General features: G+C 35.0%; 3 protein-coding genes across 3 annotated transcripts; 2 read left to right on the forward strand and 1 right to left on the reverse strand.

Annotated features, from left to right (window-relative positions):
• Positions 1-1,413: 1,413 nt before the first annotated feature.
• On the forward strand, positions 1,414-2,652 carry LOC132188987 (protein CYSTEINE-RICH TRANSMEMBRANE MODULE 13-like). Its single transcript, XM_059603440.1, has 3 exons — positions 1,414-1,536; positions 1,701-1,872; positions 2,344-2,652. Exons 1-3 carry the CDS (start codon positions 1,485-1,487, stop codon positions 2,390-2,392), a joined length of 273 nt encoding a protein of 90 aa, XP_059459423.1. The 5' UTR covers positions 1,414-1,484; the 3' UTR covers positions 2,393-2,652.
• A 2,896-nt stretch (positions 2,653-5,548) lies between these two features.
• LOC132190362 (uncharacterized) lies at positions 5,549-6,730 on the forward strand. Its single transcript, XM_059605333.1, has one exon. The coding sequence runs from the start codon at positions 5,616-5,618 to the stop codon at positions 6,618-6,620; it is 1,005 nt and encodes a 334-aa protein (XP_059461316.1). The 5' UTR covers positions 5,549-5,615; the 3' UTR covers positions 6,621-6,730.
• Positions 6,731-11,394: 4,664 nt separating this feature from the next.
• LOC132191034 (F-box/LRR-repeat protein 13-like) lies at positions 11,395-12,290 on the reverse strand. Its single transcript, XM_059606053.1, has 2 exons — positions 12,088-12,290; positions 11,395-11,962 (listed from the first exon to the last, which is right to left on the reverse strand). The coding sequence occupies exons 1-2, from the start codon at positions 12,288-12,290 to the stop codon at positions 11,395-11,397; spliced, it is 771 nt and encodes a 256-aa protein (XP_059462036.1).
• Between the last annotated feature and the right edge of the window lie 1,162 nt (positions 12,291-13,452).

Consider the following 13,452-nt stretch of genomic DNA (forward strand, 5'->3'; position numbering starts at 1 on the left):
TCCTTAAATTTTCTTCAAATTTGAATTTAGTCATTTCGTTTCAAATTTTTAAAATAAGATCCTTAAATTTTGTCCCGATTTTAAATAGGTCACTTTGTTTTTTGTTTTTGACATGTCCACACAAGAGGTGGATTAGAGATTCGAATTAGTAAATTTCGCTTTATAAGGCGTGATCTATAGCCGATTGAGCTACATATTGGGAACTGAACTACCCATTGAGGACAATCACTTTGTTACTGTACCATCAAAATTAACTATTTTTACACACGCTTGTGTTTATGTCAACACCTAATGCCAATGTCGTCACATCATCAAGTGACAAGTTAATATTCATAAAAAAAATAAAAAGATGTAGAAATCAATAGACTCAATTACTTAATAAAAAAAAAAAACCATATTCTTGTTATCCCAATAATCTTCTCGCTTTGTTCAATCATCATTTATGTTAACATTTTTTTTTTCTACTCAAAGCGGGAGAGGGAAGAAAGTGGGAAATTTATGTTAACATTTAAATTTCCTTCCATGATATCCGAAATCCAGTTTCTATCATACAAGATAATAAGAGAATCTTGTGGTAGTTTGAGATGATCCATCTTGCTAATTTGATTAGGTAGAATCGTAGAAACTATCTTAACAAGATAATATCACAAAATTAAGGTGGAAAAATGTGATAACTCTTCTTCAAACAGCAATGTAAATCCGGGGTTATGCTGCTCATTCAAAAGGTCAGAAGATTGGGACGATGAAGAAGAAGATGGATTTTGTTTCTTAAATGGGTTTCCTATTTTTTATTTTATTATTGTTATTTTTTAATTGATGACTCCTCCCCATTTGAATTAGGGAAATGCTATAAGTACAAAAAGTGCATTAATAAATTTCTAATTTATTTTTGGTAGGTACAAAAAAATTGACAACTTGGCTTGATCTGTTTTGATATTTTTCATAATAATTTGAAAGTTGATAGAAGAAGTTAAAAATTCAAAATCCATTACCAACATGCGGTGAGAGAATATTGTCCAACAACTCTCATAAATGCTCTTCACCTAAGGCGTGATTACTTAGTTGATAAGCAATGGCCATTCTCTTAATACGGGAACAATAAAAGCAGAAAAAAACGCGCAATTTCCAAAAACTATATACAAGTTTCGATGATAAATGCATGAATATATATGAACGAATCATTTGTTGATCTTAATTAACCACATTCCATATATACAAACAAAAGCGCGTTAAGCTTTTACGAGTGCACATTTAATTCCACTCTTCTCCTCTCAAATGAAACTCCTATTTCCCTAGAAGCCACGTATTGGTTGCTCAATTCAACAGAATCCAAGGAAGCTTCGTTTGTATCACCATATTCTTCCTCTCTCTCTCTCTCTCTCTCTGTGTATATATATATATATATATACATATATATCCTTCTTTTGTGCTTTCATTTTCACTCCTATACTCTTTCATTCTTATTTTTAAGCCAGTGAAGGAAAATGAGTTACTACCAGCAACAACCGCCTGTGGTGGCTCCTCCTCCTCCTCAAGGTATGTTTAATGTTTTTGATGGCCGGAGAAAATCTGTTACAATATTTTGTAGCATTAATGTGATTGTTGTTGGTGTTTCGGTTTCTGGGTTTCTTATATATATATATATATATGATGTATGATGTATGTATGAGTGGGTTCATGATGTGGATGTATGTATGTAGGTTATCCTCCTGAGGGATACCCGGCAAAGGATGCTTTTGCTGCACCACCACCGCCGGGGTATGCGCAAGGCTATCCTCCTCAACCAGGGTATCCTCTACCCCAACCTCAGCCTCAAGTTGTTTACACTCAGGCGGCGCCACCACAGAAAGAGGTTGGCTGCTTGGAGGGATGGTTAGTTTCTCTCTCTCTCTCTCTCTCTCTCTCATAGTCTCATTATTCATTTTGGGTTACGTTATTGATATACAGAGCATTTAATTAGAATATTGGCACCGATATGCAACCAGCTTTTTGCTGTGTAGCATTTGCCTGGATTTTGCTTAAATATTAGGTGCTTGAAAAAAACTATGGTTCAAATTTAATTGTAGGCCTTTTTAAGAGAATAAACTATTAAAAAAAATTACAAGCAAATCTGTCTATTTATTTGGTGAATCAAGGACTGCCATTGGCTCGTGGTGTTGGAATTAATAGCAATAATCTGAATTCCAAAGACTCTTGATTTATTGATGCATATATGCATACTTTCATATCCTTAATTTTTTTAAATTTATCATTTAAATATGAACGGAGATGAAAGAATAATATTTCTCTAATTGTTATGGCAAGTATATGGCTAAAGCTTGTTTATCATTCTTGTCTTTGCAGTTTGGCCGGTGTCATCTGCTGTTGCTGTCTGGAATATTGCTGTATCTAAACAAAGAATGCATGCTTTATTTGATCAGATAAAAGGCTGAGATTTGTAGTAGTTTTGTTGACTCACAGACAATTACATAATAGGAATTATGCTGAAAATTAATATCGTGCGGATCGATGTCCTTGATAGCAACTTGGGGTTTTCATGACGATATATATATAATGTTGGATTATTGCTTTAATTAATTGTTGTGGCATGTTTTGCATTGAAGCGGTTAATGTCTCTTTATATGTTTCTAATACTAAATCATCAGTGGGTTTTGATCGAAGAAAGTTATAGGAAGTGGACAGAAGAGAAGTGCATGGAATAAATTAAAATAAACATACAAATTAATTTGGATGGAGGTGGCCGGTACCTGATGACCCATACGGGTCATACCCACCATCGAGAAATGCTATATCATCACCACCACATTAATTATAGATGAGATATAAGCTTGCCTCTTTTTCATTCATGCATTTTCTTTTTCTCACTATTATCATTAATTTGTAGCAATACAACACGGAGCTTCTAAATATATTATCAATTGCAACTTGCATTTGCCTCTCAAATTAAAACCAGATTCTGAAGTTTGTGAAGATCAAATTCGGAGCATCAATTTCAACCTTCACAAACCGCAAGAAATCAACAAAGCTGAATCTCTGCAGCCAATTACTTGAGATCTTGATCTCCTTCAAGATACAACAACTTTCAGATGAAGCACTAGCTTGAGAAGGGAAACTTTGATATGAAGTCATAAAACTTTTGATATGTCATGCTGCTATCATATGATATTGCTAAAGTTTCTAAATTTTTAGTAGCACCCACTTTGAACTTAATATTATGCGATGCACAATATAACCATAGTGAAATAATTTGAGACTTTGGCACATGCAAAAATTCTCCAGTTAAATATTTAATATTATGCTATATATATCAAGTTCCTCTAGTTCTTTTCCATGCAAAAATTCTCATATTTTTAAGATTGCAAAGACCAGAAACCCTAATTTTCTTTAGGGTATCGCCCTTATGAGGGCAAGATTCTCAATAGGAGATTTAGAAATTAGATCTTGGAACGTCTCTTCTTTTAAACTTACATCGGAAAGAAAAAGCTTTCGCAGAGAAGACAACTTTGTATTAGTTACAAGAGGTTGCATGATTCCCTACAACGACAAGTCCTGGAGTGATTTGAAAGTAAAAATTAATGGACGCAAATCATACCTATCAATTCGAATTTTTAGTTTTTGAACCCCCTTCTCTAAAGATTCTATGAAATAATCATAAACATGAAATTATGATATTTGACGAGAAAAAAAATTAATACATGAAGAACATCAAGCATAAATTAGAAATAATAGTCACCCTGGTGGTGAGTCTCCAAACCGAAATTAAGTAGCCACCCGCTCAACCTTTTAATTTATTTTTATATATTTTTATTTCTGGAGATAGTTGTCCACTCCAAATTCAAGGGAGACACATTACCTAGAGTACCCCCTTATCTTAAGGGAAGAGTTCACTAAATTTTTTGGTCAAATTTAAAGTTTGTACATTTAACTATATATATAAAATTAATATTGACACGTGTTTTAACATATTTAAATAATGTAATACACATACAAAAATTTTAAATCATAATCATAAAATAAATACTATTTATTTAATTTGAAATGAAAAAAATAATATGTCAGTGAGACAACATCTAGCTTAGAGGATATATTTATTACATACTGGGAAACTCTTTTATTCTGCAGGTCCCTTGGTACATATTGTTTGCCTTTTTACTCTATTTTTTCAATCAAGAGGATTTCTTTTTCTTTTTTTTTCTTAATTTTTTTTTTTAAATTGTAGGAATAGATTTAATTATGTTAGTAATTGAGTTATAGTCTACATTTAAGTATATTTCTCAATTAATATTATTCAATCTTGAGTTGATTTGGGAGGCATTAGGGTTTCTCGAACTACCCTTATTTATTAGTTGATTTGGGAGGAACCCTAATGTCTCCCAAATCACCTTAAGGTTAAATACTATTAATCTCCAGTTCATTTGAAATGAAGAGAATTTGTTCTCGGAATGAGATCATTTCTAGTCCATTTTGGACTGGAGGAGATCCATTTCATGGTTAAGATCTCTTTACGACGATAAAAATGTCATATGTCTCACTTATTAAAAAATAATAAAATATTTTTTAATATTTTTTTAATATATATATGGCGCTTGGTTGGGTGGCCGTGGCCTGATAGTGGCTTCGGCCACCTCATATTGTTAAAAAATATTAAATAATATTTTATTATTTTTTAATAAGTAAAACACGTGGCATTTTTATAATAGTTGAATCTCTTTTAAAAAGAACCTAACCATGATGTGGATTCTCTCCTGTCTAAAATGGACCGAAGGATCCCATTCCCCTGTTCTCAATTCTCATCGCCCCCCACCTAACCTTTGAAGGTGGCTGAGGCCATTGGTGGGTTTACTGTCACTTCTACATATTTTACGATCCAGTTGTTGGTTGTTTCCGCCCAAAGTTTTGACATCAAAGCCAAATCCAATTGGTAAGAAGTAAGTAGCAAGCAGTGCTTAGCAGTAGCGGCCACCTCGTGTCGTTCTAACTTTCACCTGAACGAACCATGAGGAATGATTACAGGGCAGCAGAAGAGCACCACTACGACGCTAATTGCGAAAAAAGCGGCACGCTTTACGAGAGCAAAGAACACGTTTTAGCAACCTCCTTGTGTAAGTTTAACACCCCCCAAGGCTCACCCTCCAATCGAAATCTCCCTCATCCGTTGCATGCACTGGACACATGGAAAGCCTCCAAATGTAACCGACTAACCCAAGAGGGTTTTTGTTTTGTCCAAACGAACCGAACGGTCCAAACCAATCCTGATAGGTGTAGCCACGCATGGCCGCCACCGTGCGCGCGAGCCAGCGGCCTGATTGGTGTCTCAGATAGAGCCGATGGCGGGAACAGTTGTCAGTAGTTATTGTCCATCTATTCGATTATGTGTAAGCTTGCATGGACCCACTCACCGTGCTCGACTCCCATATGTCCTTTCTTTCTTAACCCTCGCAAACACGTACCCCACCGTACACCTCCAAGTGTCGCTTTCTCCTTCCTCGTTGCTCCATGTTGCCCGACGCTCATTGGCCAATCCCCACCGTTAAAAACTCACACACCCACCTCCCTCACCTCTCCAACACCTCTTTTTCACCCTTTTCTCAGAGCTCTCACAGAAACCGGCCATCATGATCAAGACGCTGAATCCCTACTCCACGGCAAGAACGGCTGAGATTATGTCTAGGTACAGGCCAATAGCGCCAAAGCCTGAGGCTCCCACGGATCCAAGCAGGAGTAGTACTGATCAGAGCCCCTCCATATCTCAAAAGATCAGGCAATCTCCCTACCTTAGAAACCTCTGGCCACATTTACAGGCCAGGCCTACCAGAACTAGAAAGCGAGGCAGATCTACTATATCACTACCCTCCCTCAAAAGACCAAGGACCCACATCCTTGGCTTTTCTTCTCCTTTTGGGTTCCCTCAAATTCCCACTCCCCACGAAGCACCGGAACAGCCAGCCACACCACCAGGCTTGGTGACTCTTCCTCTTCTTCCATGTCCTATATCTGCCCCCATCGCCGCCAATCATCAAGCAGCAGCAGCAGCAGAGGAAAAGGTTATAGATCTGAACAGTGCAGCTGAAATTCCGGAGGAAAAGGATCTGTTGCAGCAACTGCAAGCACCACCACCCACCGGCGGCGGCATTAATAATGTTATTGCACCTCAGGCAATACGACCGGTTGGGTCCAGTATAAGCGTTGGCTCAATCAACGAAGACCCAAGTTTGACCCCCGCGGTTCAGAAGAAACCGGAGGAAGTTGAGGAGGAGGTGGAGTCGGAGGCGTTGCCGGCGGTCATATCAGACTCGAACAACAAAGTTAGAATGGCGAATTCGGCGTACAAGGAGATGGTGGGACAGCCGGAGTGTTCGTGGCTTGATTCGATGGTGGCCAGCTCGAGCAAAAGGATCAGTGGGGAGGTGATGCTTCATCTTTCTGACTCGAGCGTTCCGGTTTCATCATCTAATGGGTTTTCCTGTTGGGTGAGGATAGAATGGGGAAGTGAGGGGAAGAAAAGCTCAATAAATGCTTTCTGTGATGTGATTAGGCTATCCTGCGAGTCCAAGAACTACCTCTTCACATGGAGGTTCCACACCCATACCAGAGGGGCTTCTCAGTTGGTCCAGTTGTAATGTGTGAAGACTATTCTACGTGATTACCACTAAATGCCTCCAATCATATTGTACAAATTATATATCTAAGAGATCAAGTATATAGTTTTATCAGCTTTTTATTTTGCTTCTATTGGACTCTTTTGCCTTCAAAAAAGCTCAAGAGCATATGCTTGGCCCAAGTTGGCCTTCTCTTTTTGGCCCATAATGGGTCCAATTTATAGCTTTGTGGTAAAGTTTAAAGACCCAAGCCCATGCATGTAAGCTCTATGTTGGCTCAATTTCTAGCTGCTTATTTTTTATTTTTTCTTTTTTTTCCTTGCTTGAAGATTTGGAACAATACAAGATTGGAATAATGTATTGTTCTAAATATACATGATGCATACAAACATAAAAACAAAATTATGCTTAAATACAAGTCAATATCTAAAATACAAAATAAAATATTTCACTATTGTGTTTTAGGGAAAAAAATATTTTTGAAACAACAAATTCATCTTCATTCAAATGGAAAATGTCAATAAATTGACAGAGCCGCAGCTCTACAAACATAGAGCACTAAGCTCTAAAATAATTACATCAGAAATACTATCTGGGACTTCCTCAAACTAGATTTTATCTTCCTCCTTTTTCGTAGCAGCCTTTGCAAGGCCATGAGCTGCACAGTTTGCTTCTCTTGGAATAATGGCCTTAACACCCTCCAATTCTATTAAAGGTAGCCCAAAATCTTTACATAAATCAACTGCATGACAGGCCGCAATAGCTTCTGCTGTAGTATATAGGTTCATAGGCACCTTTAATACTTTTGCTTTGCGCTGCACACACCTGTCCTAGATGATCCCGAATAACCACACCAACTCCCATATGATCCCGAATAACCACACGAACTCCCATACCTGGTAGTCTAGAATTAATCCCTGCATCCCAATTCACCTTGTAAGCTCCCAACATTGGTGGTCTCCACCGTTGCCTAGGTACTTTACTTATCACCTCATCAGTTTGGGTCTTCTTGTTTGCCATCTGATACTGTTGGAGTAAATCTCCAGCTGCATAAACAATTTTATTTGGGTATGAAAACTCCTTCCCAAATAGCACATCATTCTTCCTTTGCCATATACCCTTTGCTATTAAAGCAAACACCTCCAGATTCTCTTCTTCACACCGTTCCATTAAGTATTCCATCACAGTCATAAAATTATCACCCACACACCGGCTCTTTTGTATTTTCCTATCCCCAGCTCCCTATACATCCTGAGCAGCTGGATAGTCCCGTAAAGCATGAGTCACAGTTTCCACCTCTTGTTTGCAGAACTCGCACACATGTTCCAAAAGGACACGTCGTCTTTTCAGATATGCCTTTGTAGGAAGAATATCATTACATGCTTGCCACAAGAAAACTTTTGCATTGTTTGGTATCCCTAAACTCCAGATTATTTTCCAAACAGAACCATAGCCATACATATTTGATCACTCACACAAGAGAGTATCTAGCTTTGCTTTTCTATGAAAATATAATCCAACCCATTTAAAATAATGTAAAGTGTCTATAAACATTTAAAAGACACATTAAATTTAGTCTAAGTTAATAAACTACTATTAATGACATTAAGAATTTAATGTGTATTTTAAATGTTTATAAACACTTGGCACTTTTATGAGTTGGACTATATTTCCTTCAGACTAATTTGGAGAAAATTTTAGTCTAAATAAATTATGCTATTATGACTCGAGATCATTAAGAAAGGTGAGCCATTGATTACCAAAAAGAATTGATTGTTGGGTCGTGCTAATTCCATATATATGAGGAACATGAGCCCATATCTCCCATATTCCATATATATGAGAAGCATGAGCCCATATCTCCCATATACATAAGAAGATATATTAAGACAATAGTTACAAAAGATCAAGTGACAGGAGTTATAATTATGGTTGTTAATGTAAAAGTAAAAAAATACATGTAACATTCATACTATTTGTCTATAAATAGAGCCTTGTATACAGTGGCAGATATAAAAGGGGCGGCAGGAACTCAACCCACCCATGTAATATTCAAAAAAATTTTATTTTTTATTTTTCTAAGTGTAATTATTATTTTTCTAACCCCTATATATTCTTCCTTCTCCCGCCCTTCCAAAAATTTTAAAAAAATTATTATTTTAGTTCTACCCCACCTAATATGAATTCTTAGATTCGCCACTACTTGTATACAATCAAATGATGAAGTGAAAAAAAAAAGAAAAAGAAAAAAAAAAGATGTAGCTAAGAAAATGCTTTAATGTGTGGACGTAGGCCATAGACCGAACCACATTAATTCCTTGCTTCCTTGTTCTCATCCCTCTTCCCTAAATAAGAAGTTCTAATAAGATGGATGTGGGTTCTTGTTTTAATCTTAGTTTTCACCTTTATTTTCATCGTTTAAAGATAAGTTCTTTGATATAAATGAGAACAAGTAGCGAACCGATCAAAAATTGTGGAATTCCTGCCCAAAATCTTTTTTGTGGACGACAATATAAGGAATGATGCATTTGCAGTAATTAAATCATAGCTTCTACCGCCTTTCTATGTCGCTTCTGATACTAGCGGAGCTAAGATTTTAGTTTTGAAGGGTCAAAATTAAAAAAAAAAAAAAAATTAAACAAAAATTGGTTAAAAATATAAATAATACAACTAACGAAACTATAAGCAATTCAATAAAATTTAAATGTAATTTAAAATTTATTTTATCACGCCTAAAGTTAATTTATTTTGTTGTTCTTGACGTGTTAATTTAAAAGAGCAATCTAGGTATATATAAAAGCTTTTATAGACATTTTTATTATTTGATAATAAATTTAAAATAATCCGTGTAAAATTTTAATTATATACCTGAATTTTTGCAAGATAGAAAAATTGTCTAAAAAGAAATGACTTTTCACTTTGTTTTAAGCGATTTTTTCACTGTAGTCTATATACCTCTCATTTATTAAATAACTTCAAAAAAAAAAAAAAAAAAAATCAACAAGTCGGCAACTAAAAGACAAAATTTAAAAGCCAACATGCAACACCCGTTTTTCAAGGCTAACTTTATTAAAACGGTGGGTTTTGAAAACGAAATTCAACGCTGCGTTTTGCTCGTATTCTTCTTATTCTTTAAGAGTGAAAATGTCAACCTAATATCCGAATATTAGGTTAAAAACACTAAGTTAGAATAGGTCAGATAGTTGTGGGATTAAAATATGGTTTTTAGTATTTCTCATTTGAGATATATAAGTAATGCTACATATTAAACCCTATCTCATGTTTATTGTATGGCTGATGTAGCGCATAGCATCCATTAGCCATTGTAAAAAATAAAAAATTTAAGAACTAATGAGCATTGTCACATCAACCTAATATGATGAGAATGTTGAGGTGTAATTTTTTTCACAATTCCATATTTAAAACATATGAACTTGCTTATCGCAATATTAAATCACTATTTTCGCTAGTTTTTTTAATAATGAACAATGACACGTAAGCTAATAACATTTTGACACATAATGTTATTGAGTCAGCACCAATTAATTTTACCACGTCATTTTGAATCAGATAAAATAAAATAAATAATAATTTTTCTTTTTTACGAATTGGACTACCCAATTATTTGTTGTTTGCTGCCCAAGGTAGCAACTCATGAGCACCAGCCCACCTCGTGTCATTCTAATTAAGTTTCACTTGAATGATAAACCTATGACAAACAATATTTCAACTACTACAACCACTGCTATGCCATATATATATAAAAGTAGTAGAAACAAATTAACTTATACATTGTAACCATGTCACCATTTTAATATAAGACAAATTTTCTGGTTCCCTTTCAGATCAGTAGGCAGTGCTCCACATAAAGTTTTCAAACATAGAGGCATCTCAGCTTCAATCCCTTCAATTATGCTACGAATCATTACATCTTTTAAGTAATGCTTCCAACATTTGACATTCCTAGAGTTGCAACAACTTAGATCTTCTCTACTCAAAAGTGCCTCGTAGAAATACTGCAAACCAAATAAGTAAATTAATGATAATTAGAAATATGTTTGTTAATGTGTGCTTTGAGGGTGTGTTTTGTGATTTGAGTTTTGAATTATGTGATAAATCTTGTGATTAATTATTACGGTAATGTAAGAATTCTATGTATAAATGGTTGTACCTTTATGATTTCATAATCTTTTAATGCAATTATAGTCAGAGGGCGGCAAATCTGAAGCAAATTGTGCAAAATATCTGCATAAATAGATGGTGGCGACTGTAAATCTAGCTGCAATATTAATTGCTCAACTTTATATGGCAAGGGCTCAAGCAAGGGATGCAACTGATCTTCAAATTCCTCGATCTATGACCTAGAATTCCTCTATCTGCTCAAACACAAAAGAGAAAGAAAGGTGAGAGAGAGGTAATTATTTGAAAAAGATTAATTGAATACCAAAAAAATAAATGAAAAAGGAAAAAAACACTAAAGTGTAAATGATATCTTGTACCTCCGTGAAAATTTGTAAGGATAAAAACTTGAACTGCATTGACCTCGTGAGAAATTTCATTAAACTAATGAAACAACGCGAACCAACTTGATATTTTAGATTGATATGAGCCTTAGAACAACTGGGTGCAGTTTTTACCAATAAAATGGCTCCGGGTTCTACTCGACCACTATACTCAAAGAAGATAAAATTTGGAGCATCAATTTCAACCTTCACCAACGGAACCTTCACAAACGGATGCTCAACAAAGCTGAATCTCTGCAGCTGGTTACTTGATATCTTGATCTCTTTTAACTTTAGACATCGTTCCACATGCAAACATGCAAGCACTTGAGAAGGGGAAACTTCGATATCAAGTCATAGAACTGTTGTTCTGTCATGGTGGTATCATATGTTATTGATAAAGTTTCTACATTGTTTGTAGCACCCATTTTGATCTTAATATTATTCTGCTGCAAAATATAACCGCCGTAGTGAAAAAATTTAAGACTTGGTGCGTCGATATCAACTTCCTCCAGTACTCGCCATCCAAAAATTGTAAGCTCCTTCAAATTACAAAGACCAGAAACCCTAATTTTCTTTACCAGTATCGGGTTGATGCCGCCTAGGAGGGCGAGATTCTCAATAAAAGGAAATTTAAAAATTAGATCTTGTAAGATCTGTTCTTTCAAACTTACACCGCAAATGGAAAGCTTTCGCAAAGAAAAAAACCTTGTATTAGTTGTAAATATAGGCGGCATCGTGATTCCCATCAGACACAAGGTGTGGAGTGATTTGGAAGCAAAAATTGCTGGAGGCAAATCATACTTATAAATCCGAATATCTAGTTCTTGAACCTGCTTTTCTAAAGAAATTTCTATCCATCTGTCAACCACAGGAACAAGCTCAGGAGCACCTTCTATACTTGCAAAAATAGTTAACTTTTGCATGCCCGTCTCGTCGAGACCCTATGAAACCTTTGCATGGTATTGTCGAAGGACTTGATGTACCTCCCTCTTTGTTCTAATCGTTGAGAATAATTATGTAGGTTGAATTCGAAATTAGGGTAGGAAGAACATACGCGGCGCCATGTTCGTGACAACAACTTGGTTTGCACGACATCTTTTGTGGGCATGAAAGACAGGATATGATGGAGAAGGTGGTCGGGCAATTCTGAGATCTGATCCAAACCACCAATTCCCAGCTCGTCCATTGTCGATAATTTGATGGGTTGATGCATCCTTTTGGCTTCGATAGGATTTTTAGAAGTCCTATTTGATGACTTCTATTTGATGGGAGAGATGGTTAATGCGAAAGTAGAAGTTGTAGTTAATGTAGAAGTCGGAGTTGTAATTCACGTAGGAGTGAAAGTGTTCACGTACGTTCAAGGAATATTGTTCAATATATATATATACAATGTTACGTGAATACGTAACAATGATAGATTATAGGTTCTAGGAAATCTACGTCTTAGATTCAAGGAGAATCTAGACCTTTTAGATTTTGAGAAAACCTAAAAACCTTTTTCAAACTTAAGGTTTGAGATTAATTTTTTGAATTTTTTTATTAATGACCTTGATGTCTTTAAATAGATAATTACAATGCATAGTAAAATAAAAGACTAATTAGAATAAACTACTGATAATACTTATCCCAAATATTTAAATTATACTAACTAATACTTATCTCTAATATTTAAATAATCTAATATTATCTATAAAGATAACAAATTATCCTAAAGTATTTTAAATCTAAAATACTTCTATTATGATACCCCTAACATACAACTAGAAAAGCAGGTCTCCCAGTAACTAATATTTTAAAACAACTAGGACTTTTGTTAGGGTTTCAGTATTGAATCTATTGATAACTTTTTATGTCAGTTACTTCTATATATGTAATTTTCCGTGTATTTGCGCATGTGATATAAAAATAAAAATAAAAATTAAAAAAAAAAATTCTAAGAATTCCATGTGATATGAAAATTAACAAATAGTTACAATAATTCTTAAATGTTACATCAGCATCAATTAGATCATGACACGTGTCACTCATAATAAAAAAACTTATAAATGTATAATATCTGCCTCCATCGTCACCAACCAAACAACTTGTACGTGAAAACTTGTGGAGAATAAAAGGTTATAGATTTGAACAGTCTAGCTGAAATTTCAGAGGAAAAGGATCTGTTGCGGGGAACAGGATCCTCTCCAGTTCATTATGGATTGGAGAATATTCAGTTCATGGTGAGGATTTCTCCTCATAAATTCTATGGCTAGAAATAGAACACATGTCCCATTAAAATATATATATATATATTATTTTAAATTAAAAAAAATTTTAAAAAAAAAATTAATAAAAAAAGAAGAAAAAAG

Source organism: Corylus avellana, chromosome ca8 (assembly GCF_901000735.1).
Source record: "Corylus avellana chromosome ca8, CavTom2PMs-1.0".
NCBI classification, from domain to species: domain Eukaryota; kingdom Viridiplantae; phylum Streptophyta; class Magnoliopsida; order Fagales; family Betulaceae; genus Corylus; species Corylus avellana.

Bases quoted from the DNA above. Each gene is read 5' to 3' on its own strand.
- LOC132191034 (XM_059606053.1), bottom strand. From the start codon at position 12,290: ATGGACGAGCTGGGAATTGGTGGTTTGGATCAGATCTCAGAATTGCCC. The intron at 11,963-12,087 runs GTACATCAAGTC...TGTGGTTGACAG, and splicing joins CGATTAGAACAAAGAGGGAG to ATGGATAGAAATTTCTTTAG.
- LOC132190362 (XM_059605333.1), top strand. From the start codon at position 5,616: ATGATCAAGACGCTGAATCCCTACTCCACGGCAAGAACGGCTGAGATT.
- LOC132188987 (XM_059603440.1), top strand. From the start codon at position 1,485: ATGAGTTACTACCAGCAACAACCGCCTGTGGTGGCTCCTCCTCCTCCT. The intron at 1,537-1,700 runs GTATGTTTAATG...GTATGTATGTAG, and splicing joins GGCTCCTCCTCCTCCTCAAG to GTTATCCTCCTGAGGGATAC. The intron at 1,873-2,343 runs GTTAGTTTCTCT...TTGTCTTTGCAG, and splicing joins GTTGGCTGCTTGGAGGGATG to TTTGGCCGGTGTCATCTGCT.